The sequence below is a fragment of the Oncorhynchus kisutch genome, linkage group LG5 (assembly GCF_002021735.2).
Source record: "Oncorhynchus kisutch isolate 150728-3 linkage group LG5, Okis_V2, whole genome shotgun sequence".
Classification (NCBI taxonomy): Eukaryota; Metazoa; Chordata; class Actinopteri; order Salmoniformes; family Salmonidae; genus Oncorhynchus; species Oncorhynchus kisutch.
The window spans coordinates 3,387,025-3,414,133 of record NC_034178.2 but is presented as its reverse complement, the minus strand read 5'-3'; the positions used below and the strand labels follow the sequence as shown (position 1 = coordinate 3,414,133).

The following is a 27,109-nucleotide window of genomic DNA, read 5'->3' as shown; positions in this document are numbered from 1 at the left end:
GGTGGTCTTTAGAAACATTTTATATTCTTATTTACAATAAAAATTACTCCAAAACCACAGAATACAGGGCCAAATACTTTTTACTACTTTAATACATATATAAGTGAATATGTCCAAAAACTTTTGCTCCCCTAAAATTGGGGGACTCACCCGATTTGGATGAAAATACCCTCAAATTAAAGCTGACAGTAGACACTTTAACCTCATAGCCAAAGTTTGATTTCAAATCCAAAACTTTGGAGTATAGAGCCAAAAGATGAAAACATGCTTTACTGTCTCAATAATTTGACATAGAAACACCAGATTTTTGGGTGGTTTTTGTTAAAAAAAAAAAGAAGTAATGTTTATTAATTATGATATTGTGAAAAATATTAATAACCTTCCACACGAGGCCACTAGTCATATGAAGAAATGTCACATATCTACCAGGGTGTGTGTGTGTGTGTGTGTGTGTGTGTGTGTGTGTGTGTGTGTGTGTGTGTGTGTGTGTGTGTGTGTGTGTGTGTGTGTGTGTGTGTGTGTGTGTGTGTGTGTGTGTGTGTGTGTGTGTGTGATTGTGAGCATGTGATTGCCATGGTGCTGTAAAGATAAACGCACACATACACACATCACCATACATGGAGTTGGCTTGACACTGATGGTGGAAATCAAACTCCTGTGGTTTAGCTGAAGGTAGGTCAGAGTAAGTAAAACTCCTGTGGTTTAGCTGAAAGTAGGTCAGAGTAAATAACACTCCTGTGGTTTAGCTGAAGGTAGGTCAGAGTAAGTAAAACTCCTGTGGTTTAGCTGAAAGTAGGTCAGAGTAAATAACACTCCTGTGGTTTAGCTGAAGGTAGGTCAGAGTAAATAACACTCCTGTGGTTTAGCTGAAAGTAGGTCAGAGTAAATAACACTCCTGTGGTTTAGCTGAAGGTAGGTCAGAGTAAATAACACTCCTGTGGTTTAGCTGAAGGTAGGTCAGAGGAAATAACACTCCTGTGTTTTAGCTGAAGGTAGGTCAGAGTAAGTAAAACTCCTGTGGTTTAGCTGAAAGTAGGTCAGAGTAAATAACACTCCTGTGGTTTAGCTGAAGGTAGGTCAGAGTAAATAACACTCCTGTGGTTTAGCTGAAAGTAGGTCAGAGTAAATAACACTCCTGTGGTTTAGCTGAAGGTTGTTCAGAGTAAATAACACTCCTGTGGTTTAGCTGAAGGTAGGTCAGAGTAAATAACACTCCTGTGGTTTAGCTGAAGGTAGGTCAGAGTAAATAACACTCCTGTGGTTTAGCTGAAGGTAGGTCAGAGGAAATAACACTCCTGTGGTTTAGCTGAAGGTAGGTCAGAGTAAGTAAAACTCCTGTGGTTTAGCTGAAAGTAGGTCAGAGTAAATAACACTCCTGTGGTTTAGCTGAAGGTAGGTCAGAGTAAATAACACTCCTGTGGTTTAGCTGAAAGTAGGTCAGAGTAAATAACACTCCTGTGGTTTAGCTGAAGGTTGTTCAGAGTAAATAACACTCCTGTGGTTTAGCTGAAGGTAGGTCAGAGTAAATAACACTCCTGTGGTTTAGCTGAAGGTAGGTCAGAGTAAATAACACTCCTGTGGTTTAGCTGAAGGTAGGTCAGAGTAAATAACACTCCTGTGGTTTAGCTGAAGGTAGGTCAGAGTAAATAACACTCCTGTGGTTTAGCTGAAAGTAGGTCAGAGTAAATAACACTCCTGTGGTTTAGCTGAAGGTTGTTCAGAGTAAATAACACTCCTGTGGTTTAGCTGAAGGTAGGTCAGAGTAAATAACACTCCTGTGGTTTAGCTGAAGGTAGGTCAGAGTAAATAACACTCCTGTGGTTTAGCTGAAAGTAGGTCAGAGTAGGTAACACTCCTGTGGTTTAGCTGAAGGTAGGTCAGAGTAAATAACACTCCTGTGGTTTAGCTGAAGGTAGGTCAGAGTAAATAACACTCCTGTGGTTTAGCTGAAAGTAGGTCAGAGTAAGTAACTGGCTGCCAAGTGGGCGTCACATCACTGTTCTGTCTCTGGCATATCATGTTGCCAAGTACATTGCTAGTGAATGACCAGTCCTTTAGAGTACTGGTAGGGAGCAGCATGGAATCCTGGGTAGGGAGCCATGTTTGGCTGAATCTCTTTAACATTTACAAGAGCCATGATGATGCTATCTCATGACTGGTGGACCTATTTACCTTTGACCTTACAGCTGAGCACAGGTCATGGGGGATTGCCTGTCAGCATGGAACATACTTGACACCAGGTGTGTGTACACCTGGTTTACTCCTGTGTGTGTGTGTGTGTGTGTGTGTGTGTGTGTGTGTGTGTGTGTGTGTGTGTGTGTGTGTGTGTGTGTGTGTGTGTGTGTGTGTGTGTGTGTGTGTGTGTGTGTGTGTGTGTGTGTGTGTGTGTGTGTGTGTGTGTGTGTGAGGATATCCATCCTCCTCCATCAGCTGTGTGTCCTCAGCAGGGAAGTGTTTCTCTCCAGCACTCTTCAGACGACTAGAAAGCAAACAAACACTTTCACATCTAACCGCTCAACAAAAAAAACATCTTTAAACAAATAAGGCCTCTTTGATACCCAGATATTCTACTGTATAAAGAGAGACACAGGTGGTGTTTTCATTAAGAAGAAAAGACCTCCCTCTGCTTTTCCCAGAATCCTGTGTTGTTTCTCCCAGCAGGATCTGCGCCCTGTCAGCCCATTGGGTGGCGTGGTCTGGGGAGAGATGGAAGGAGGTGGAGGAAGGGGTTAGAGGTCACAATACTATTTCCTTTTCTTTCCACCTGTCTAGTTATTTTCAGATCAGTGCAGATGTGGAAAGGGGGTGATACATTGGCCGTGTTCAAGAGCATCAAAACGACTGCAGGTGACTGCTAACTGACTGATCTACAAATCACCTTACATCAGAAATAACGCGTATTATTATTTGTATATCAGTGAGTCACAATTTACGGTTTTGATTCTCTCGAACACAGCCATTACAAATGTACATACACACGTGTGTTCGAGCATTAAGCCTAACAAAGCCGACCGTAGACGAAAGTCGGAGAGTGAAGTTGGGGGTAGGTGCACCTGCGACACCCGAAGGTCATACAGTGTAAGGGTTTTCCAACAGCAAGGCTCATATTAATATGGCAGTGTCAACATAGCTTCTATTGTTTATTTTACATTTTTAATAAATATCCAAATAAACTTTTCTAACCCTAAAACATATCACACACTCATAAAAGGAAAACATAACATGTCTACAATTCATTGGTTAGAGAGACTTTCATTTTTATCCACTGTAGCTTTAGAATCCTGGCAATGTTGGTTCCTGTTTCAGTCAGGTATTTGACCATGTTCACGTGGGTCAAAAAAAAAATTGATTGACAAATAGCGCCACCCAAAATCCAGGTGATGGCTGCATGAAGCAACTGCAGCGACTTGAAGGGCGACTTCATAAAAAACAGATTTTTGTAAAGTTAATTCAGTCGACATGTAGTCAAGTCTTTTTATAACCATAATGCAACACACTTTGAAAGGCCAACTTTGTTGGTCAAACAAGCACTCATTTTCTTTCCATCTAGTTTGCCACAGAATGGCTGATTTACGGCCTCCCGGGTGGCGCAGTGGTTAAGGGCGCTGTACTGCAGCGCCAGCTGTGCCACCAGAGACTCTGGGTTTGCGCCCAGGCTCTGTCGTAACCGGCCATGACCGGGAGGTCCGTGGGGCGATGCACAATTGGCCTAGCGTCGTCCGGGTTAGGGAGGGTTTGGCCGGTAGGGATATGCTTGCCTCATCACGCACCAGCGACTCCTGTGGCGGGCCTGGCGCAGTGCACGCCAACCAAGGTTGCCAGGTGCACGGTGTTTCCTCCGACACATTGGTGTGGCTGGCTTCTGGGTTGTATGTGCGCTGTGTTAAGAAGCTGTGCGGCTTGGTTGGGTTGTGTATCGGAGGACGCATGACCTTCAACCTTAGTCTCTCCCGAGACCGTACGGGAGTTGTAGCGATGACACAAGATAGTAGCTACTAAACAATTGGATACCACGAAAAAGGGGTCAAATTAAAAAATTAAATTTTCAATTTAAAAAAAGAATGGCTGATTTATATTTTATAGATTTGTTCTATAGTGAATTAACCATTACCAACATTCATGAGCCTCTGTAACTTTTTCTTGTAGACCTAAACACACAGCACATAGCCTCATTCTCTCTCTCTCTCTCATCACCCTGCTCCTTTCTCTCCCTCCCTCCAGGCGTTGGACAATGTCCCTCTGCTCTTCTCCATCCTGGCATGTAGAAGAAGAAGACACGGGCGCCTTGGTGCAGATCACTTTTGTCAGGGTGGTGACCAACAATGATCACTGCCTTGACAAAAGTAATCCGCTCCAGACACTGATCTAAGGTCAGTTTGGTGTTTTGGTCGTAATGGTTAAGGTTTTGATTTTGGATTCATGAGCTGATTTGAGATCTGTGCCTAGGAGTATAAACGCCCTACGCAACAGACTGATGGAGAGGTAATTTATCGCCCTCTAGAGGATACTGAACAATACTGCATTGTCATAGTAGCTTGACCTCAAATAGCCAACATTGTTTTCCATAGAACACAGCATACCTTTAAGCAGTAAAGGCCCGAGGGGGTATGGTATTGGCCAATATACCCCCTTAAGCGCTGTTCTTACGCACGACGTGAAGTGGAGTGCCTGAACAAAGTCCTTGGCAGTGGTAGTGTATACTGGCCATAGGCCTAAACCATAAACCCCTGAGGTGCCTTATTCATATTATAAACTGGTTACCAACATAATTAACAAGCATTTTGTGTCATACCCATGGTATATTGTCTGGTATACACACAGCTGAAATGCTCTTTCTGTCAATCAGCATCCTGGTCCCAAACTACCTGGTTTATAATAGGCTATAAATATCATTTGAACTGTATGGCGGTGTCTATAGCTAGATGTTGGCTAGAAGTACAACAAAGTGTGTGAAATTCGAACGGTTAAATCCATAATTGGTGATGGAGTAGGTCTACATTTAATCTGATTCAGCAATAATAACATGGCTAATCAGATTAGCAAACCCCGTTACAAGGTTGTAACTTTATAGTAAGAAGTAAGAATATCTTTGGAGTCACTTCTAGACGGTTCTTTTCCATTCGTCATAACATGTTTCCCGTGAAACTCTAAGTGCCCATTCATTGGCTAACCTACCGGTTTGTTCTACGACTCTTAGATGACGATTGGTCGAAATAATGTACATCAAACAAATTGTGCGTTCTTATTGGTAGAATGTTTTAAGCCCCGCCTCTAAAAGTAACACATTATACTTTCCTTCTTCCCGGAGCAGTGCTACATATTTCTGTGCTAGGGGAAACTTCACCCAAAGCCACTTTCTTAACACAGTTCCGTCCAACGTCACATTACAGCAGACATGGACCACATGATCAACTGGAAGGTAGGTCAGATATGTTAATAAAAGTCTATTCATTAGTAACAATTAACATATGCTGAGCATCCCATGTTGTATTGTGTTCTAGAAATCGTCCCTTATTTCGCTACGAGGTCGTTGATGTCTGGCAAGCTGCCCATCCTCTCCAATGTTGTTGTGACTTGATAGTGACACTTGCTATTTGCATGGACAGTGCAGTGTTGCGTTTTAAGATATTTTTTATTCTCTGTTGTTGGTTAGCTACATTGTTATGAGTGCTTTGTACAGTGACGCATATGCAACGTTTTTAAGATAGTCTTGCTATAAATACTGCAGCCTACGCAGCACCGTTTATGTGGTCTTGTTCACGAGGGTCGTCTTGAGCAGGCGCTGCGCAGAGAAGCAGATCTAAAAGTCAGCTCATTTTACAAGTAACTGAACTGATAGGTTCTAATTATAGAAAGATCGGCTAATTTGTTTTGAGGTGTGTGTGTGTGTGTGTGTGTGTGTGTGTGTGTGTGTGTGTGTGTGTGTGTGTGTGTGTGTGTGTGTGTGTGACAGACAGAAGACAGGCCTAGTATACGGATGGTTGCAGCTGTCCTGCCAACTATGGTGACTGTTTGGGTGTCAGCTGACTTCTAGTCTTTTGACTTTTTGGTGCGGGGGTTGAGGGGGGGTCGGTGTAGTATTTTGGTCCCTTGTGGGATTCTAGAGCAGGGAATCCACAGGGGGTATTTGAGAAGGCTCATGAGACCATAGGCTTACTGGTAAAATGCACGAGGGGGTACTCCGAGCAGAGCAAAATTCAGATGGTGGTACAGTAACCGAAAAAGGTTGAGAACCGTTGTTCTAGAGTGTTCCTTCCTTGAGGGATGGTAAGAGGGGCTGGTGGAGAGTGACTTGGTCCTCTACTTGGTCCACTGTGCAATTGAGCATGACAGAGGATTATATTAAGTCGGACAACTTTGTTGGTCAAACAAGCACTCATTTTCTTTCACTCTAGTTTTCCAAAGAATGTCTGATTTATATTTTATAGATTTGTTCTATAGTGAATTAACCTGTACATTACCAACATTCATGAGTTTTCATGACCTCAGCACACAGCCTCATTCTCTCTCTCTCATCACCCTGCTCCTTTCTCTCCCTCCAGGCGTTGGACAATGTCCCTCTGCTCTTCTACATCCTGGCATTGAAGACCCTGGTCTTGTGCCTGGGCTTCGCTGGAGTGAAGATCTATCAGGCTAAGAAGGAAGAGGCCAAGCTGAAGATACAGAGGGCAGAGCAGAGGAGGATAGCGGAGCAGGTGCAGGAGCTCCTGGACAACAAGAAGGATGACTGACCCGGAGGAACAAGGGAGATGAAAGGTGAAAGTGAATACAATACAAAATGAGTCCATTTGGAAATCAGTCAACAATATAGACTGGGAGATAACACTGGGTGTTTCAAAGGGTATGATGCCTTAAAGTACAGTAGTTATTGGTCAGTTTGAGATAAACATTTCCCCTCTTTCTTCCCAGGAACTAAACTATGTCATCTGACCAGACTGGGGACCTACATGCTCCAAGGATGGGGCGGAACTCTGATTGGCTGATCTGGGGTGAAAGTGTTGCGAATGTCTAGTTCCTGTTGGACAGTACTCACCCAGAACAGGCCTGGGGTCCTGGACATTGCTGCAGGTGTCATTCTTTTTTTTACACAAACTTAACTTCAGAGCCAACAGATGTTTTGTAAATAAAGACTGTTTTTGTACCTCTGTTGGAGCGGCCTTTCTTTGTCACATTTGATGTATAGAGCTGAACGTTGGAGACAGTGGTGTGATGGAGAGGTGGTCAGTCTATTGACTACACATTAGGGGGCATTTAATTTGTCCTGATAAAGGAGATGAGCTGAGGAAGCCACTATAGCACTAAAGCCTTATGTCGACTTTTTCCCCTGGTTCGTCTGTATGATTAGTGTACTTTTGGTACTTATTTTAATGATTTTTTATTTTTTTTTACTTGCTGATTATCTCCATTAAGTGAAAAGCACTTAATCAAATGTATTAGACTATTGAGAAGTCTTAGTGGCTGTACATGGCTCAGTTCCCTGCACATTGTAAATTTGGTATTGGCACTGACCCTGTTTTATATAGCTTCCTCTTATTTCTGATGTTTTTCTTAATTATTAGTTATGATTTTGAGCACTGCACTGTTGGGTAGAGCTTACAAGTTAAGCATTTCACTGTACTTTTGTGCCTGTGACAACTAACTTGTAAAGGTGATAATTTGAAAGCGTGCACATCCAACTGTCACCATAGGGAGGCAGCGAAGTGCCACCAATTGGCCAGAATGTGAAGTGGCTTCAGACAGTACTTGCCTATGTTGAACATTTGATGAAAATAAACCAACACAATTAAAACAAACCACACATTCACATGACTTTAGCGGTGAAGTCTTTATTACATGATAACTCATTAGATTATTATTCAAAGTATAATAATGAATGTCAATAGTCCAGAGTACAAAAGTAGCTAAATGTCTAATGTAACTAAACCGCTAGGGTGGATAACTTCATTCCAGATGTGCTGTGATGGCGCATGCATTAAACATTTCACAGTGCATCAACACAAGCCTCCCACTACAACCTATGAACCCCCCCCCCCCCCCCCCTCCCTCCCTCTCTGACAGCAGCGCACACAACCAACCCTCCTACATTAACTGTAGTTCAGAGCCCTAATGGCCCCCAGTCAGCCCAAAATAGCAGTGTAAGTCAAGTGAGACAAGCCATACTGGCCAGGAAGATGTGCAGCAAAAATGTACAGTAAGCTATGAAGACCCATGCAGGAGGCCATCCCTGCCACGTCTGATCAGTGTGATATGGCAGCCATTTCTGTCAATCAAAGGAGGATGAACTAGGAGGGGAGTTTGTAGTAACATATCTCAATGCTATGGAAGCAGATGAGTCATTATTGGAGACATATTATTGAACAAAAAGTCAATTTCATAGCAAATTAACCTGTCAAGGAGTGAATTCCAAGAAAGTTACTCTGAAGTGTTCTGTTTACAAATGTTAGGCCTGGAGTAAAGACCATTAGGAATTAGAATATTCATGAATAATAATTCGGTTTATTGTGAGGTCATCAAATAGAATGTCATTTGCACTCCTCTGAGTGAAACATTGTAAATTGCTGAGCTAGTGATGGCAGCATTCCACAGGAGGTTGGTGGCACCTTAATTGGGGAGGACGGGCTCGTGGTAATGACTGGAGCGCAATAGGTGGAATGGTATCAAATACATCAAACATAGTTTGACGCCATTCCATTCACGCCGTTTCAGCCATTATTACAAGCCGGCCTCCACTGCAGCATGTGCGCACATCTTATAGACAAGAAAATTATGGATCCAGTACACAGTATGAAATGAGTCTATAGACAGGGTTTGTTACGGGGTCCTGAATTACAAGTCACAATGAATCCAAAGAAAGTTGATCCCCCGGTGTCTCTCTAGAGAGGACTACAACATCTCTCTCTCACTACCATGCCTGACCATGAACATATACAACGGTTACAAAGCAAATGAAGTAAAACAGTTTTTTTACAGCAAAACTATTCAAAACATCCCTTGCTCTTTATTCTCTGTCTACTTCTCTTTCTCTCAAGTGTCTAATATTGTTCCAAATGAAGGACGAAAGAGAAATTAAATGTGAAATGATAAGAGATGAATGTCTCTCTCTCTCTCTCTCTCTTTTCTTTTCTTTTCCTTTCTCTCTCTCTCTCTCTCTCTCTCTCTCCATGAAAAGGCAGGGCTTTGAGAGGCGACTCCCCCTAGTGTTAGAGAGGATGTATTACATGTCCCAACAGCATCCTCCCAGGGCCAGGTTGTCATTGACTTCTGAGAGGCAGATGTGGGAGACATGCTTTGTGGATGTTAGAGCGCCCCCTCTCTCTGCCGCTCACTGCATGACGCCGGGGGTGATGTCCGGACGCCGTGTCTGGATGATTTTGGGGCGAGGGGGGCGGTTGCTGCTGCTGGTGCTTCCTTCTGTGTTGTCTTCGCCCCCCGAGCTGTCCTGCTCGTTCTCACACACGTGGACCACTACGCTGGGGGTGGTGGGGGTGCCGGTGTGCAGCTCGTACTTCTCACCTAATTTATAGTTGGAGAGAGGACCGTTAACACTGTAGGACTGGCCACAATCAAAATGATGGCAATACAAAGGACAGCTACTGTAATTCCATCACATTGAATTAAAATAAATTCTAATTTTAGGTTCCCATCCTCATTGTAGCAAGTGTGTGTGTGTTGTACCTGGCCCTAGTTTGGAGATGGCACAGAGAAGGTCGTAGTTGATGACGGGCACAGCGTCCGGAGCCTGCTGCCACCCCACTGGTGGCGAAGCTGGGGGGGAGATCAGGAACTGTTTGTCAGGTTTAGGGGGCTCCAGGCGGGGACTGCCTATGAGGACAGACTGCAGGGCAGACGGGGAGGGGAAAAGTGAGACACAAGAGGCTCAATGTAGATCAATAAAATCAATCAGTGCCAACACTGCTGCTAGCTAAATAGTGATGAACATGTTTTTTAAATCATTTGTTTACCTTTATTTAACTAGGTAAGTCAGTTAAGAACAAATTCTTATTTACAAAGCCAAACACTCCTCTAACCCGGACGAAGCTGGGCCAATTGTGCGCCTCCCTATGTGACTCCCGATCACGGCGATACAGCCCGGGATCGAACCCGGGTCTGTAGTTGCGCCTCTAGCGCTGTGATGCAGTGCCTTAGACCGCTGCGCCACTTGGGAGCTATAATTTGTAATGCATAGCATATTTCCACTTCCAAAAGATCCAAGTAACTGAAAGTATGGGGGCATTGGGTGATGTACAGAAGTCGTGTCTCTACCTGTGCGAAGTAGAGGCGCATCTCTTTGCCGTTGAAGTCGCTCTTGTGCAGTCGGAGCCGCGCCTCAGCGGCGGCCAGTGCATCGCTGAAGTTGATTCTCACACGCCGGAAACTCTTAAAGAACTGGAAGTTCACGTCCGGGTCGAAGGAGCGGAACAGAGACTCAAAACTGGCCTATAGGAGGAGAGAGAGAAATGAGAGGGTGAGAGAGAGAAGAGAGAGAGAGGGGGGTGAGAGAGAAATAGAGGGGGTGAGAGGGCAAGAGAGAGGGTGAGAGGGCAAGACAGAAAGAGAGAGGGTGAGAGGGCAAGACAGAAAGAGAGAGGGTGAGAGGGCAAGAGAGAGGGTGAGAGGGCACGACAGAAAGAGAGAGGGTGAGAGAGAAAGAGAGAGAAGGTACAGGGTGAGTTGGATAGTGATGTTGTCACACAGCATTAGTAATGGGATGACGTAATACATTAAATACATAATGGTCTGTTTACCCAGAAGTAGACTATGCTTCTCAAAACTGCTCAGTCACCATGATCCCACAGATAATAATAGTCTAACTAACATTAACTACAGTTATGAGACTGTGGCCTGGGAGAGAACCAGCAGTGGGAGAGAAGCCCAACAAAAAGCCTAAAACCAAAGGGGCTCCTGAGTGGCTCAGCAGTCTAGGGAACTGCATCGCAATGCTAGAGGTGTCACAACAGACCCGGGTTTGATCCCAGGCTGTGTCGCAGCCTGCCGCGACTGGGAGACCCATGAGGCGGCGCACAATTGGCCCAGCGTCGTCCGGGTTACGGGAGGGCTTGGCCGGCCGAGATGTCCTTGTCCCATAGCGCTTTAGTGACTCCTGTGGCGGGCCGGGTGCATGCACACTGACACGGTCGCCAGTTGTACGGTGTTTCCTCCGACACGTCGGTGCGGCTGGCTTCCGGGTTAACCGGGCATTGTGTCAAGAAACAGTATAGCTTGGTTGGGTCGTGTTTTGGTGGACGCACGGCTCTCGACCTTCGCCTCTCCTGAGTCTATACAGGAGTTGCAGCGATGGGACAATTGGATACCACGAAATTGGGGAGAAAAAGGGGTAAAAAATTGAAATAAAACCCAAGACCAGTCCAGGCACAATGACAATAAAACCAAAAGGCCAAATGCATTGTGATTTGAAAGGCATATTTGTCAAGTGTATGAAGACTTGTACTGTAAGTACCTTTCCTGAAAACACTGTCACCAACCTCGTTTCATATCTTCAGTCATTCAGGCCTAACGTTACCCACCCCCGCCCTTCTAAAAATAGCTGCTGCAAAATGCTTGACTAAACTGTCCCCCTAAAATGAGGAACACTGCCCGGTTGTCATGGCAACCACGCTCAACTTGTGTGCGTGCCTGGACTTGGTGAGCGTCGGGGTCCGTCGCTAAAGAAAGACCCAGTGTGACAGCGGTCTGAAAGGAGCTCAGCTCAGACCATGAGGACCGCTGCATCTCATTGGTCTAAAGCAGTTTGGAACGATTAGTTCAGAGAGAATGGATCACAAGCTGCAGCCAAGCACAGATCTAGGAACAGATTACCTAACCATTACAATCGACCTCAAAGGCTACAGAATCTGACCCTAGATCAGTTTTAGGAGACAGATCAGAGGCGACATATAAAGCCTTCTTACCCGGGACTCAGACCTGTCAAACACTTCCTGGTTGGTCACCGAGGCAACCAGGCAGAAGGCGTTACACTTGGTGGTCTTGAGGTGCATGATGGGAAGGGCAGGGAGGCAGAGGCCTTTCCACCTGATAATGCGGGAGGTCAGAGTTTGTGAGGAGGGGCCGGGATGAAGATGACAGGTGTGGGGGGGTTGCGCCGCCTTCCCCAGCGTGAGGGTTGAGGGAGATCTCGTTCCCACAAAAAATATATATATATTTTCCCGTTTCCCTTACTTCCTCCTCTTCTCTCTCTCTCTCTGTTTGTACAGTCCACACCCCTCTAAGAGAGCTGCAAAAGCCTGCAGTCCTGGCCAAATGAAGAGCCAAAATGTCCAGTGACGTTCAAGCCGGAAGCAGTTAGCTACTGAGCAGCTAACCCAGATCCAGAGTTAGCTCTCAGGTTCCACCCGTGGCAGTGAGGTCTGTAGGACAGAGACAGGCAGCTACACGACAGCTGAAAACAGTCCTCCGTCTAGGCTGTAGAACATTCCAACGAGACTATGGGCTGCATTTGTAAAAGTCTCATATAATACAGCCTTCTGTCTGGTCTCCAGCTCTCTCTGCCTCTGCAGCCACTTATATGAGAGTCACAACTACTGACGTACACCACAGCCCCTCCCTCTCTCTCTTCTCTTCCTTCGTTCCATTGTTCATTCACTCCCAGCCAACCTGCTGACACAGGGGGTGTGTCCTTCCTTTCTTCCCTCCCTCTCTTCTTTGCTGACAAATTAGTGAGGCAGTGAGACACACAGAGAGAGCGAGAGAGACAGAGGACTGGAAAATAACGAAATCAACCCGTAGCAGACTGAAGTGTTAATCTCTTCACTCTTCTCTTGTTCTCTCTCTCACTCACACACACACACAAAACATATGACAAATCTGTTGCTTAGTTGTGAATGGAAAATATGTGCAAATCAGAAACTGGGTCCATGACTCTGACACACACACACTGAATCAGCTTATCGGGGCACTTGACTCTGGCCTGCTGAGCGTCAGTCGTGGGTATAAATACGCCCAAGAGCTTCACTACAGAGAGACACAGAGGAGAGAGAGAGAGACACAGACGAGAGAGAGAGATAGACTAAAAGAGAGGTGGCAGAAGCACAGAGTACATGAGAGAAAGGGAGAGAGACAGCCTGAAAAACAGAGGTCTGTGTGGAAGGTAAGGGAAGAAGAGAGAGAGAGAGATGAAGGAGAACTGGTTCTTATGGAAAGTATGCAGCTGGAGGCTTGATAACACAGAAGCTTTTATGAGAGTGGTATTAATAGCACTGAGGTGCTGTGAGAGGAAAAATGTATGAGAGAGAGACTAAAGTAAAGGCTAAGCAAGTGTGTCTATAATGTATGTGCTAAATGTAGTATACACTTGTTTGTGTGTTAGTAGTGAAGTGACAATCTCTCTGTGTGTGTGTGTGTGTGTGTGTGTGTGTGTGTGTGTGTGTGTGTGTGTGTGTGTGTGTGTGTGAGAGCGAGAGAGAGAGCAAATGTTCCAGTGAGGGAATGGAAAATAGGAATATGAAACCAAAACAGAGAGGACGGAAAGAATGGCTGAGAGCCGCCCCCCCCCACAAACACACACTAGTGTTATGCAAAGTGGCTCTGAAAGAGATAGTGTGGGTGTGTATGAGACTAACTGGGTAGGACAAAGGTCTGGAGATGGTTAACACACACGTACACCGTCACACACACACATACACGGTGGGACAGAGGTCTGGAGATGGTTAACAACAACAAACACTCACATTGAACCTCAGCTGCTCTGCAGGGAGAAAGAGGAGGGAGGCACATGTTTCCATACAACACCCACAAACTTTAAAACTAGCCTACACATCCATTTTCTCAAGACTACACACACAGGCCTACATGCAAGTTAACAGTATAGAGGTATTGTGTCTGGACCCTCAACTGACACTTTTTCACAACACTACTTGTATTCTGCATGCAGAGATCATCAACTCTTGTCTGAGATGTTGTCTCCAGCTGCTGCTACATGAAAGGTAGTGAGTAACAAATCATACTAGCCATTGGCTGTGATTGACAAGTCAGTCAGCTAGAAGACAGAACCTAGAACAGCAGAGTATGACCTCAGACAGTGACAGGTGGAACCTCAGAACTGGTTGTATATTCTAGAACACTCCACCATTGTCTGATCTGAGTGGCAGAAACAGCAGGAAAGACCAAAGTGTCACTGATAGCTATAATGAGCACCAGAAACCAGACAGCACAGACGCATGCACACCTTTACATCAAAGACTAGACAACAAAGAGATTCTGTCCCCCCAGCACAGCATAGAGAGAGACAAGTGCACAGAGGTTGTACTCAGGCAGAGTATTTAAAGGTGCAATATGCAGAAATCTCTCCACCATTTCCTGGTTGCTAAAATTGTTCGCCTAATTTCAGTTTGTGACAAAACAAGTGTAGAGAATCATTGTACCATCTAAACCGCTGTGAAATAGATGTTCTATAATCAAAAATATTGTGTTTTCAGCTGGTGTGCAAAACTGAAAGTAAAAGACGCAAAAACAAAACTTAAGAACAGGAAGAATAGAAATAGCACACATAGAACAGATATACCGCTTCTTAGACTTGCATTCAATGAGAATGGCAGATGTATAACCCACATTTATATGTGAATTTGGTCGATTTGCCCCAAAAAGTTATATCATGTAGCTTTAAGTCTACCAGCTGCAGTCTGGTACTAGCGTGCAAGAACACACACACTACCTGCTCTGCTCTCTCTCCAGGCCTGAGGCTTTGTGAATCAAATATCTCTACCACACAAATCCCTCAGTGAGTACAGTAAGACAGTACAGGTCACAGTTTCCATTAGGTAACCTCTGGGGTGTCACGTGTGTGGCCAGTCCCTGGTGGTGACCTGTATTAAAATGACCTGTTGTAATAATGTGTGGCCCTTACTGCAGGAGGGAAGCCATTCTGATTTGGACAGGACAGTTTACCTGATTAAGGGCAGGGATGAGTCTTAAAACTAGATGAATATCTGAATAGGATGGAAACGGTGTGTGTCTTTGTCAAACATTCCTAAAGGAGAACACAGTGTTGATGCACACAGTGGAATATTCCATCACATGATCTCTCAGCTGACTCAAAGCTCCTTAAAGGACGTGACCCTCTGAAAAGAAAAACACTTTTATTCCAAACAGTCAAGTTTTTATGACCTTTACCCTGTTTCACTTCCTTCTAAGCCCAATTGATTATTCAATCATTGATCTGTGTGTGTGTGTGTGTGTGTATGTGTGACTTGACCAGCTGTTCTGGTTTGAGCACCTGTCTCACTGTTTCTGCCCCCTCCCGTCCATGGAAGAGGCCATCAGTAAAGAAAATACATTTCAGCTGAATCTGACACTATTCACCAATGTCACCACACCAGCTAGGCCTCCATGTTAAACATACAATGTGTAAATTCCATACAGCATTGATTTCTGTTTGCCATTTCTCACAATAGTACTGTTTGTATGGCCCATAGTAGTGTGTAGTAGATCCATGGTGAGTTGACACTTGGTTCTCATGAACAAAAGCAACAGTGTGTGGTAGGGCTGACCCCAATTAGTTGACTGGTTGATGGTCGCCCGCGGCCAAGTTGTTATTTTCTCCTTTGTTTGGAGCGCTCCTGTCAACGTTGAGTAAGGACGTGCACCCGTTTATGTTCTGAAGTAGGCCTATATGCTACCTGGCCTATGTGCCCATTTGGCGATCTGATTGTATTTCTGATTGGCTTAACGCACCACCACTAATAAGAAGTGGAGCTTCTCAGAGTAATGTTTACTTCACCTAAAACAGAAAGCAAACAAAGTCTGTTTTTACATTCATTGAGAATGACAATAGTTCCTCAATGTACACAACCGGTCAAAAGTTTTAGAACACCTACTCATTCAAGGGTTTTTCTTTATTTTTACAATTTTCTACATTGTAGAACAAGAGTGAAGACATCAACACTATAAAATAACACATATAGAATCATGTAGTAACCAAAAAAAGTGTTAAACAAATCTATTTTATATTTGAGATTTTTCAAATAGCTACCCTTTGCCTTGATGACAGCTTTGCACACTCTTGGCATTCTCTCAACCAGCTTCATGAGGTAGTCACCTGGAATGCATTTCAATTAACATGTGTGTCTTGTTAAAAAGTCTTTGTGGAATTTCTTTCTTAATGCATTTGAGCCAATCAGTTGTGTTGTGACAAGGTAGGATGGGTATTAGAGGCCGACCGATTAATCGGAATGGCCAATTAATTAGGGCCTATGTCAAGTTTTCATAACAATCAGTAATCTGCATTTTTGGACACCGATTGTGGATGATTATTTTTTTTACCTTTATTTAACTCGGCAAGTCAGTTAAGAACACAATCTTATTTTCAAAGACGGCCTAGACGGTGGGTTAACTGCCTTGTTCAGGGGCAGAACGACAGATTTTTACCTTGTCAGCTTGGGGATTTGATCTCGCAACCTTCCGGTTGGTAGGCTGACTACCTGTTATGCGAGTGCAGCAAGAAGCCAAGTTAAGTTGCTAGCTAACATTAAACTTATCTTATAAAAAAAAAAATCAACCTTAACATAATCACTAGTTAACTACACATGGTTGATGATATTACGTGTTTATCTAGCGTGTCCTGCGTTGCATATAATCGATGCGGTGCCTGTTAATTTATCATCGAATCACAGCCTACTTCAAACGGGTGATGATTTAACAAGCGCATTCGCGAAAAAAGCACTGTCGTTGCACCAATGTGTACCTAACCATAAACATCAATGCCTTTCTTTAAAATCAATACACAAGTATATATTTAAACCTGCATATTTAGTTAATATTTCCTGCTAACATGACTTTCTTTTAACTAGGGAAATTGTGTCACTTCTCTTGCGTTCTATGCAAGCAGTATATGCAGCAGTTTGGGCCGCCTGGCTCGTTGTGAACTGTGTGAAAACCATTTATTCCTAACAAAGACCATAATTAATTTGCCAGAATTGTACATAATTATGACATAACATTGAAGGTTGTACAATGTAACAGCAATATTTAGACTTAGGGATGCCACCCGTTGGATAAAATACGGAACAGTTCCGTATTTCACTGAAAGAATAAACATTTTGTTTTCGAAATTATAGTTTCCGGATTTGACCATATTGATGACCGAAGGCTCATATTTCTGTGTGTTATTATGTTATAATTAAGTCTATGATTTGATAGAGCAGTCTAACTGAGGGGTGGTAGGCAGCAGCAGGCTCATAGGCATCCATTCGTTGACAGCAGCTCTTCGTTGTGCTTCAAGCATTGAGCTGTTTATGACTTCAAGCCTATCAACTCCCGAGATTAGGCTGGTGTAATCGATGTGAAATGGCTAGCTAGTTAGTGGTGGTGCGCGCTAATAGCGTTTCAATCAGTGACGGCACTCGCGCTGAGACCTTGAAGCAGTTGTTCCCCTTGCTCTGCAAGGGCCGTGGCATTTGTGGAGCGATGGATAACGGTATGGGCTTTTTTTGGTCCTCAAATAATCGGTATCGGAAACGGCGTTGAAAAATCATAATCGGTCGACCTCTAGTGGATATTCAGAAGATAGCCCTATTTGGTAAAAGACCAAGTCCATATTATGGCAAAAACAGCTCAAATAAGCTAAGAGAAACGACAGTCCATCATTACATTAAGACGTAAAGTTCAGTCAATAAGGAAAATTTCAAGAACTTTTAAAGTTTCTTCAAGTGCAGTCGCAAAAACCATCAGGCGCTATGATGAAACAGGCTCTCATGAGGACCGCCACGGGAATGGAAGACCCAGAGTTTCCTCTGCTGCAAAGGATATTTTCATCAGAGTTACCAGCCTCAGAAATTGCAGCCCAAATAAATGCTTCATTTTTATTTTACCTTTATTTAACTAGGCAAGTCAGTTAAGAACAAATTCTTATTTTCAATGACGGCTTACGAACACTGCCTTATTCAGGGTAGGAACTACAGATTTTTACCTTGTCAGCTCAGGGATTAGATCTTGCTAACTTTCGGTTACTAGTGCAATTCTGGTCAACTAACAGACACATCTCAACATCAACTGTTCAGAGGAGACCTGTGTGAATCAGGTCTTCATGGTTGAATTGCTGCAAAGAAACAACTACTAAAAGGACACCAATAAGAAGATGAGCCTTGTTTGAGCCAAGAAACATGAGCAATAGACATTAGACCAGTGGAAATCTGTCCTTTGGTCTGGAGTCCAAATTGGAGATTTTGGATTCCAACCGCCGTGTCTTTGTGAGACGCGTGTGGAGGTGCTTTGCTGGTGACACTGTCTGTGATTTATTTAGGAATTCAAGGCACACTTAACCAGCATGGCTACCACAGCATTCTACAGCGATATGCCATCTCATCTGGTTTTGGCTTAGTGGGACAATCATTTGTTTTTGAACAGGACAATGACTCAACACACCTCCAGGCTGTGTAAGGGCCATTTTACCAAGAAGGAGAGTGATGGAGTGCTGTATCAGATGACCTGGCCTCCATAATCGCCCTACCTCAACCAAATTGAGATGGTTTGGGATGTGTCAGACCGCAGAGTGAAGGAAAAGCAGCCAACAAGTGCTCAGCGTATGTGAGAACTTCAAGACTGTTAGAAAAGCATTCCAGCTGTAGCAGGTTGAGAGAATGCCAAAAGTGTGCAAAGCTGTAATCAAGGCAATGGGTGGCTATTTTGATTTGGTTACTTCATGATTCCATATGTGTTATTTCATAGTTTTGATGTCTTCACTATTATTCTACAATGTAGAAAATAGTAAAAATAAAGAAAAACCCTTGAATGAGTAGGTGTTCTAAAACTTTTGACCGGTAGTGTATTTGAAAAATCTTTACAGCTCTTTCCCTTTCGATAACAACTCAGCGTGAAAGGGAAAAATGTCATGCTCTTATCCAGTGGAAACGTCATAAAATAGACCTACCTGATTACTTCTTATCCATTGTGCAAATAGCCTACAGCTGTGTATGTCCTGAGCTCACTGGCACAGGAAACTGAGGGCCCAGAATATGTTATACAATGTTGCAAGTTTGCTAGTGTGAGCTGGGCCAGACCCAAGTTAATAGTTGATACAATGTTTCAAGTTCGTTGCAGACAGGCCATGCGTAGCCAATGTGATTTATAAGATATTTATTTTATCATGATATTTTCTACCTGCAGGCTGCAATGTTTTTATTTGTTGGCTTAATGTAGGCTGTTTTTACATAGTTGCAATGGCAATAGAATTTGCATTTTAAGATTTGGATAGAATTTTGATTAACCACATGACAATGATTTTGAGATACGAAGATGTTATTCTAAATTTAATGACACTGTTCCATGAAAAAGTGCATTTAAAAACCATAACTAGCACGCAAATCGGTAGAAATTGTAAGATAAATTGACATTGCTCATGAGAAAGGTTGTGGACTCCTTGTGTAGCCTATTACCAGCAACTTCAGGAGGATGGTTGGGTCAGGTTAAGGTTTTTTCTTCTGGTTATCTCTGATCTCTGGCTCCCTAGAGTCATCTGTGTCTTTTTTATTTATTTATTTTACCTTTATTTAACCAGGCAAGTCAGTTAAGAACAAATTCTTATTTTCAATGACGGCCTAGGAACAGTGGGTTAACTGCCTGTTCAGGGGCAGAACGACAGATTTGTACCTTGTCAGCTCGGGGGTTTGAACTCGCAACCTTCAGGTTATGAGCTTAAAGCATCAGACAAGCTCAGCGCATATAATTGATTTTATTCAAACAAATAGAGTGTGTCTATATGGAAAAATAAGTTTAAAAAAATTCCAATCACTCGATATATATATATAAACACCCTATTTGTTTTAATAAAATAAACTATATGCAGAACGGACGACTTTCGGTCAACCAATATAAATGTTTTTATCAGGACAGCCCTAGTGTGTGGATTTATTCTATTTGCTTTAAACAAATTGCAAGGCATAGGGCCTAGTCTGTGGATGTGGGAATACTACATAGAACAAAGTCTCTAATTTCTCCCCTTTTCAACCTCATCTCTTCCTGCGTATAACTGCTGTCCTTCCTGTTCCTTCCTTCCTGCCAGCTCCAATGGAAACTCTCTCTGAATCAAAGACTAGCCTACACAGAGCGGAAGAATGTTGTGTACACTGAAAAATACATTAGTCAGATTTCCAACGCAAAAACTCAGCCCCTGTGACACATTCACCTGACCTCAGGAAGGCTAGATGTTATCAGAGACTGAGATAATGAGAGTGTGTACCAGATATGCATTTTTACTAAAGATACCAATCTTTGTTTATGATTTAGGCTATATCCTCAAAGTCCAGAAACGCTTTTGACTGAATAGGGCCCCTGCTTGCCAATTCTCTCCCTGCTGTTGTTCAGGAGGATCTCCTGAATGACATCTGGCCTAGTTAGAGCACACACACTTTTCCATTGTTCCGATTACAGTGTGTTATCACAGTCTACTTCCAGTGGCCTTCATTTGACTGACAAAGAGGTCACAGCCACCTCAGCCAAAACCCCTGACAAGAGATCGGTGAGAGGAGCAGCGATGACTAGACATGTTTGTGCCATATCACTTTCACTTATTGGCTAGCTAAGTGGTCATGAAGGAAAGAAGACAAGGAAAGGAAGCAGTAAAATAAACACTCTTAGGACCTTTGCCTGTGCGCATCTGTCCTTGGCTAAGCTCTGAGATTCTGGCCCAGTTTGGACAGAATCTCAGTCTTTCCAAGCTTCCTGTATTCTGAACTGGTTATGGGGGATAAATCTAGTAATGTTCTTGCTGATGGAACTGTTCCAACCCCTATGGAATCAGGCAGGGAATGGAAGGGAACCATTTCCATGTGTGTGATGAGGGTGTGAGTGGTGGATTGGAACTACACAACTAGGAACCTAAGACTCATCTTAAGAAAGACACCAATTCTTTGGAGGAGTGGAATGTAATACTATTTTTGGATTGAACATGAGCATGAGAGCGCGAGAGCGCGCGCGCACACACACGCACGCACAGGTTTAAGTTGTTTAGTAGGGAACCATTGTAATGTAATGCAAGCTTGCTTTGGTTGATTGCTTTGATCCATCATAACACACATCCTTACCTTCAGAGTTTGGTCATTGAAAACATCTTCAGTTACTTTGCATGCGATAAGGGCGTTGGGAAGGTCGGTAAACTGCACACCGACCGTTGCCTCAGCACCATGGCTCTTCTCTGATTTCTGCATTTCTGTACTTGTTCTAGTCGCGCCAGGTTAGTTGTTTCAACTTGCAGTTCGGACCTAGCAGTCACTGTAGCTAAATATACTGTGGTCCTCCGTTAGCTTTCAGCTAGCTAGCTAGCAGAAGCGCTTAGCACTATCTCATCGCAAGCTCCTTAGATTCGTCATTAATTAATGAGCAAAAGTTAAATAACTAATGTAGCTATGTTGTTTTATGACCAAATATTTCTCAGTAAATTACATCCAAAATGCATATTACAATAAAAACTGAAAGTACTGGTATAGAGCTGGTGGCACATCAAATAAAGGAGATGACGTCAAGGGGACGAAAAACAGCTGATGCGATTTTCCGGTTTAGAACTGTCGCAACGCAGCTTCACTGATCACTGCAATTCGGGATTGTCCAAGAGATTACATGATAACGAGTTTGACTCATACAGTCTGTTTTAGATCAGTGATGTCTATGCAGCGCTTTACCCCATTGCAAATCACTGGAACGCCCTGAAGGTGATGGCACGTTAGCTGTCACTGTCAGTGTTGAGTTTTAGTACACTGTCATTTTGCCCTGAACTGTTCGTTGCAAATGCCGTACTGTCTACTGAAGTGAAGTCTACTTACGTATATCTAAATGACCTGCTATTTTATAATATTTAATACCATTATAGACAAAGCAATACTGCCCTCTAACGTTGAAAAACGCAAGGCCTACAGTCAGTAGTAGATGATCTTCTTTATTATTATTTTTATTTTTTTTACCTTTATTTAACTAGGCAAGCCAGTTAGGAACAAATTCTTATTTTCAATGACAGATTTGTACCTTGTCAGCCCGGGGATTCGAACTTGCAACCTTTCGGTTACTAGTCCAACGCTCTAACCACTAGGCTACCCTGCCGCCCCAGGGTAGCCTTGAAGAGTATGATGGAAGTATCATCAATATGTTTAGATCGAAGAATGGAATTAAAAAGATAAATAATTACTAAGGTTTATTCATCCTTTTGTACAAAAATTGTCTTGTGTGAATAATTACATTTGGTCAACAATGCAATCCTTTACATTCTGATGCCTCTACCTATAGGTTTACCTCTGACTGTGAGACAGTGGTTTTATAGGTTTACTCTGCCTAAAGCCTGAAAGAGGATAAGGGATTGTACTAGGACAACTGTGGTTTACTGAAAAGCTAACTCAGGGCATCCTCACTGACCTCAGCAGAGGCTCAGCCTATGAGTTATGTTAAAGGAGAACTGAAAACTGCAAAGGGGTCAGGGGGGGTTAAAGATGGTTTGGGGTTGGGGGAAGGTTGGATGTGTTTTAGGATTGGTGGTGGTGGGGGGGGGGGGGTCCAGGCATGTATGGAGGCAGCCATTGGGAGGAGGAGATTGTTAGGAAAGTGGTTGAATGGATGGGGGTTGGAGTGGAGTGGAGTAGAGGGGCCTGGGTATGGTGGGGGGATGTGGGATGTGGGATACTGGGGCTATGCTGGGTTGGGCATGGTTGTGGGGGTATAGGCTCTGGAGCTGGGCTGGGCTGGGGGGGATATAGGCTCTGGAGCTGGGTGGGGGGGGGATATAGGCTCTGGGCGGATTTAAATTAGGCAGGCTGGTCATGTGGGGATCAACTTCTGAAACTCAGCCTAATCCTTTGGAGAGAGAGAGAGAGAGAGAGAGAGTGAGAGAGAGAGAGAGAGAGAGAGAGAGAGAGAGAGAGAGAAAGAGAGGAAGTGAGAGAGAGAGAGAGAGAGAGAGAGAGAGAGAGAGAGAGAGAGAGAGAGATTGAGAGAGAGAGAGAGAGAGAGAGAGAAAGAGAGAGAGAGAGAAGGAGGGAGGAAGAGATTGTACTTTGACCAACTGGACACAGGCACTAATTACAGATTGGAGCTCCAGGCAGCGACAACTAGAAGCTGTGCGTGCGTCTGTGGAACCTACAAACACACACTTATCTAACTTTCTCAAACTTGGCTTGAACTCCTGGACACATACTCGTTGGAACCTTGAACACACTCCTTCCCAGTGTGTGTTGGTCTTCCAGTAACCATGGAACAGTCTGAAGCTAATGGCCTCAGCCCGGACCTCTCTAATGGAGCCATCATCCACAGCCCTATAGGAACCTGTACCAAGCCGGACAGACAGAGACAACGAGATGAAGAGGAGGAGGAGGATGTAGAACTAGCAGAGGAGGTGTTAGAACTGGGGGAGGAGGTGGGCGAGGACATGGAGGACATTGGGATGGCAGGTGCAGCTGATCATTTCGAAGTGACGATGCAAGCTAGCGGGAGCGGAGGAAAGGAGGGAGAGGAGGGGGAGAGGGCGATTGAAGAAGAGATTGGTTTACAGGAAAAGAGAGAGGGAGATAAAGGGGAGGGGGAGCTGACAGTGACTGTTGTTGTAATTGAAGAGGAGCAGGAGAAATCTGTAGAGGCTGTTGAAGAAGGGAAGTTCGCTGTGAGAGAGGAGTCAGCAGGGGCGGACAAAAAGAGAGAAATAGAGGAGAGAGAACCTCCTCACCCCCCACCATCCCCTAGTTTACCTGAAACTGAGTCCATTAATGATGAGGTAGAGACAAAAGACGAGGACACATCTCCAGAGGCAGAAAAGGCACAAATCGTTTTGCCTATTGATGAGACAGAGAAGACAGAGGACAATGTCGGATTGACGACAACAGAACCGCCAGTCCCGTCAACTAATGATGAGGTGGAGAGTAAAGAAGAGCTATGTAATGAGAGTCGAAAGCCAGAAACCACATCCACTACAGATGAGTTAGCGAAGGGAGAGCATAGTGGCGGTCAGGATGCAGAGATGCCCATCAGCCAGGTGACTAATAATGATGGCATAGTAAGAGTGAGTGATGAAAGCGGGAGTCAAGTGACTGAGGACTGTCAAACTGTGTCCACTAGTGATGAGGTCAGAGAGACACGGCAGGAGGAAGGACAGGAAGAGGAGCCTAAACATCAGCCAGCAAATGACAATGAAGGAGAGAGTGAGGAAAGTAACAATAAATTGGCACATAATCTACAGGTTTCACAAGAAGAGAGGGATGAGAACCAGCAGGGAAGTGAGAAGAGTACAGAGAAAAAAGAGGAGGAGGTTAAAAGCCATGTTACAGAAGAACAGGGAGAGACAACTAAAGCAGTTTTAGAGAAAAAAGAGGAGGGGCATCAAGCGACAGAGCACCAGCCCCCGTTGTTCGTTACCAAGGAGTTCATAGAGCTTGGAGTCGTCAAGAGTCAGGCAACCACAGCTCAACAGCCACAGGATGTTGTCACTCCACCTGTTGAGGTAGAGGGAGGGAGCAAGAGCAAGGCACAGCCACTGATACAGCCCAATGAGAGTCAGGAGGGTGAGAACGGCTCTAAAGAGGAGGGAGGTTTACAACAGACAGAACAGCAGCTACAGGTGGAAGAGGGTGACAGTGATAGGGCAGTGAAGGGAGGTGGTGGGGAGAGGGAAGAACCGCGACAGGTTGGGGATAATGCGGTGTTGGGGATGGACACAGGAGGCAGCAAAGTAGAGGAGGAGCAAAAGAAGAAGGATAATGTAGACATAGCAGAGGAAGAGAGAAGAGGTGGCAGTATGGAGGAACAGACGGAAAAGGCTTTAGAGCCTGATAATGCTGCCAGAGAAGAGGGGGAAGAGAGAGAAGACAAAGTTGTAGATCAGCCACAGGTACAGATACTCAAGGGTTCAGCAGGAGCTACACAGGAGGACGACGACAAGGATTTAGAGCATGTTGAGGAGGCTTTCGAGCTTGAGGAGGAAGGAGACATGGAGAAAGAACAGCCAGGAGAGGTCATTCTGGATGAGCCCGGAGCTGCAGAGGTGGGAGGGGCTGAAGAGATGGATAATCTGGTCCCAGTCTCAGAGATAGGGACAGGAGTAGCAGAGGGAGGGGGTGAGTTGGAGGAACAGCCAGTGACAAACATTGACAATAATCTAGACTCACAGTCAGAGGGAGCGATTGAGATGGCGGAAGAGCCAGAAGATCTCATTGAGGATGAGTCTAAATCTGCATTAGAGGGATGCAGCGAGAGAGTACAACAGCCAGGGCCTGCCACTAAGGATGAGCCAGTAAAGTTTGGGAAGGAATACACAGCGAAGGAAAGAAGGAAAGAGAAGAAAGAAGAGGTGGAGCTAGGGGTCAAAGGTCACAAAGCCAGGATAGAGAATGGGTTCCCTGGAACAGAGGAGGTGAAACAACAACTGCTGAATGAGATGCTGCTATCTCCCACAAGGCTGAGACAAGGAGAAATGAAAGAGGAGGTGACAGTAAAAAGAGTTAGGGTGACACCCCGCAGAGGGAGCAACGACTGGAACAAGAAGGCGGCCCCAGAGGAGGTACAGACTCGCAGAGGGAGCAACGACTGGAACAAGAAGGGGGCCCCAGAGGAGGCGCAGACCCGCAGAGGGAGCAACGACTGGAACAAGAAGGCGGCCCCAGAGGAGGCGCAGACCCGCAGAGGGAGCAACGACTGGAACAAGAAGGCGGCCCCAGAGGAGGCGCAGACCCGCAGAGGGAGCAACGACTGGAACAAGAAGGCAGACCCAGAGGAGGCGCAGACCCGCAGAGGGAGCAACGACTGGAACAAGAAGGGGGCCCCAGAGGAGGCGCAGACGCGCAGAGGGAGCAACGACTGGAACAAAAAGGCGGCCCCAGAGGAGGTGCAGACCCGCAGAAGGAGCGATGACTGGATCAAAAAGGCCCCAGAGGAGGCGCAGACCCCCGGGAGGAGGGAGGACTGGATTAAGAAGTTGTCTCCAGAGGAGGCGCAGACCCGCAGAAGGAGCGATGACTGGATCAAGAAGGAGGCCTCCGAGGAGGCGCAGACCCCTGGGTGGAGGGAGGACTGGATTAAGAAGTTGTCCCCAGAGGAGGTGCAGACCCCTGGGAGGAAGGAGGACGGGATTAAGACGTTGTCCCCAGAGGAGGCGCAGACCCCCGGGAGGAGGGAGGACTGGATAAAGGAGCTGAAGTCGGTGCTCAAAGAGGAGGTACTTTCCCCAAAGAGGAGAGAGGAGCAGGTGAAGAAAAAGAAGAAGAAGGTGGTGGTAATGGACGAGGTGCCCACGTTCATGCACCAGAGGACAGAGGTGAAGATAGAGGTGAAGAAAGAGAAGGAGACGCAGGGGGAGGAGAAGACGCCAAAGAAGTCTGTGAGGCTGCAGAGCCCAACTCCTCATGGGGAAGACAGCGACAGTTCGGACCCCCAGGAGTACGAGATCTCCCTCTATGTCAAGGTACAGTAGCACCAAGGGTTAACTATGGGTTAGCTATGACGTTAAGAACGTTGCAGATAGACATGTGATGAATAAAGCTGACACAATTGCATCTTATGTTGCATCTTCCTGAACAGACCCCAGTGCTCCCTGGTCCTGTAGAGCTACAGGCTGTATCGATCAGCTGATTACCTGAATCAGGTGTGTTACCTTGCACATCCTGTGGGTGCTCTGGACCAGGACTGAAGAACACTGAGGGGTGTGGTCTAAGATGTACAGATCTCTCTGCCATTGTCTCCGTGTATTGGCATCTCCACTTGTGGCAGGATATAGTTTAGCATGTATTTAAAGTCAAGTGTAGCTTCTATTCAGGTAACGGCTACAAGGTGTATCTGTCCACATGTCACAACAATACAAACCCACCCCTTCTCTTAGAAGAGGCTTTAATAAGGGACAATCTCTCTTCCTTCGCTCTCTATCTGTCTCCCTCTCTCATCTGGTAATCAAATCAGTGCTTCGGAATCCTCGAGAATTATCTACTTAGCTCGTAATGGAACTTTCCTGTCATTCTGTTCTATAGATTACAAATGGGGCTACGTGTACCATGCTAGCTAGCATCATAGGAAAACCCATGCCAGCCACTAGCCCTAGCCCACCTTTTAGCTTATCTTAGCTACTTAGTGGCTAATTATATTAGTGTCTGGTCTATGGTCATGTTCAGTTGGTCATAAAGGCTAGCTCAGACACTGTTCG

General features: G+C 44.8%; 3 protein-coding genes across 5 annotated transcripts in view; 2 read left to right on the top strand and 1 right to left on the bottom strand.

Annotated features, from left to right (window-relative positions):
- The first annotated feature begins 5,287 nt into the window (after positions 1-5,287).
- smim11 (small integral membrane protein 11) lies at positions 5,288-7,804 on the top strand. The gene is made up of 3 exons (XM_031824093.1): positions 5,288-5,419; positions 6,543-6,756; positions 6,910-7,804. Exons 1-2 carry the CDS (start codon positions 5,396-5,398, stop codon positions 6,729-6,731), a joined length of 213 nt encoding a protein of 70 aa, XP_031679953.1. The 5' UTR covers positions 5,288-5,395; the 3' UTR covers positions 6,732-6,756; positions 6,910-7,804.
- Positions 7,805-7,806: 2 nt separating this feature from the next.
- Positions 7,807-21,477, bottom strand: LOC116352953 (calcipressin-1). 2 transcript variants are annotated; one of them, XM_031824091.1, is made up of 4 exons: positions 21,033-21,477; positions 10,264-10,437; positions 9,676-9,835; positions 7,807-9,513 (listed from the first exon to the last, which is right to left on the bottom strand). In XM_031824091.1, exons 1-4 carry the CDS (start codon positions 21,153-21,155, stop codon positions 9,323-9,325), a joined length of 648 nt encoding a protein of 215 aa, XP_031679951.1. In that variant the 5' UTR covers positions 21,156-21,477; the 3' UTR covers positions 7,807-9,322. The 2 variants fall into 2 exon arrangements, with proteins under 2 accessions (XP_031679951.1, XP_031679952.1); XM_031824092.1 differs by lacking the exon at positions 21,033-21,477 and adding an exon at positions 11,910-12,520.
- LOC109882910 (chloride intracellular channel protein 4-like) overlaps positions 12,982-27,109 on the top strand; it is a 22,075-nt gene continuing 7,947 nt past the window's right edge. Inside the window, exon 1 of one of the 2 annotated variants that reach the window (XM_031824090.1) lies at positions 12,982-13,105. Coding sequence is in view for 1 of the 2 variants with exons in the window: in XM_031824088.1 (XP_031679948.1) it covers positions 23,180-26,377 (3,198 nt within the window). In the remaining variant the exon portion in view is untranslated. Of the gene's footprint in view, positions 13,106-22,959; positions 26,378-27,109 lie in introns of those variants that run through there. The other variant, XM_031824088.1, reaches the window with a different exon arrangement.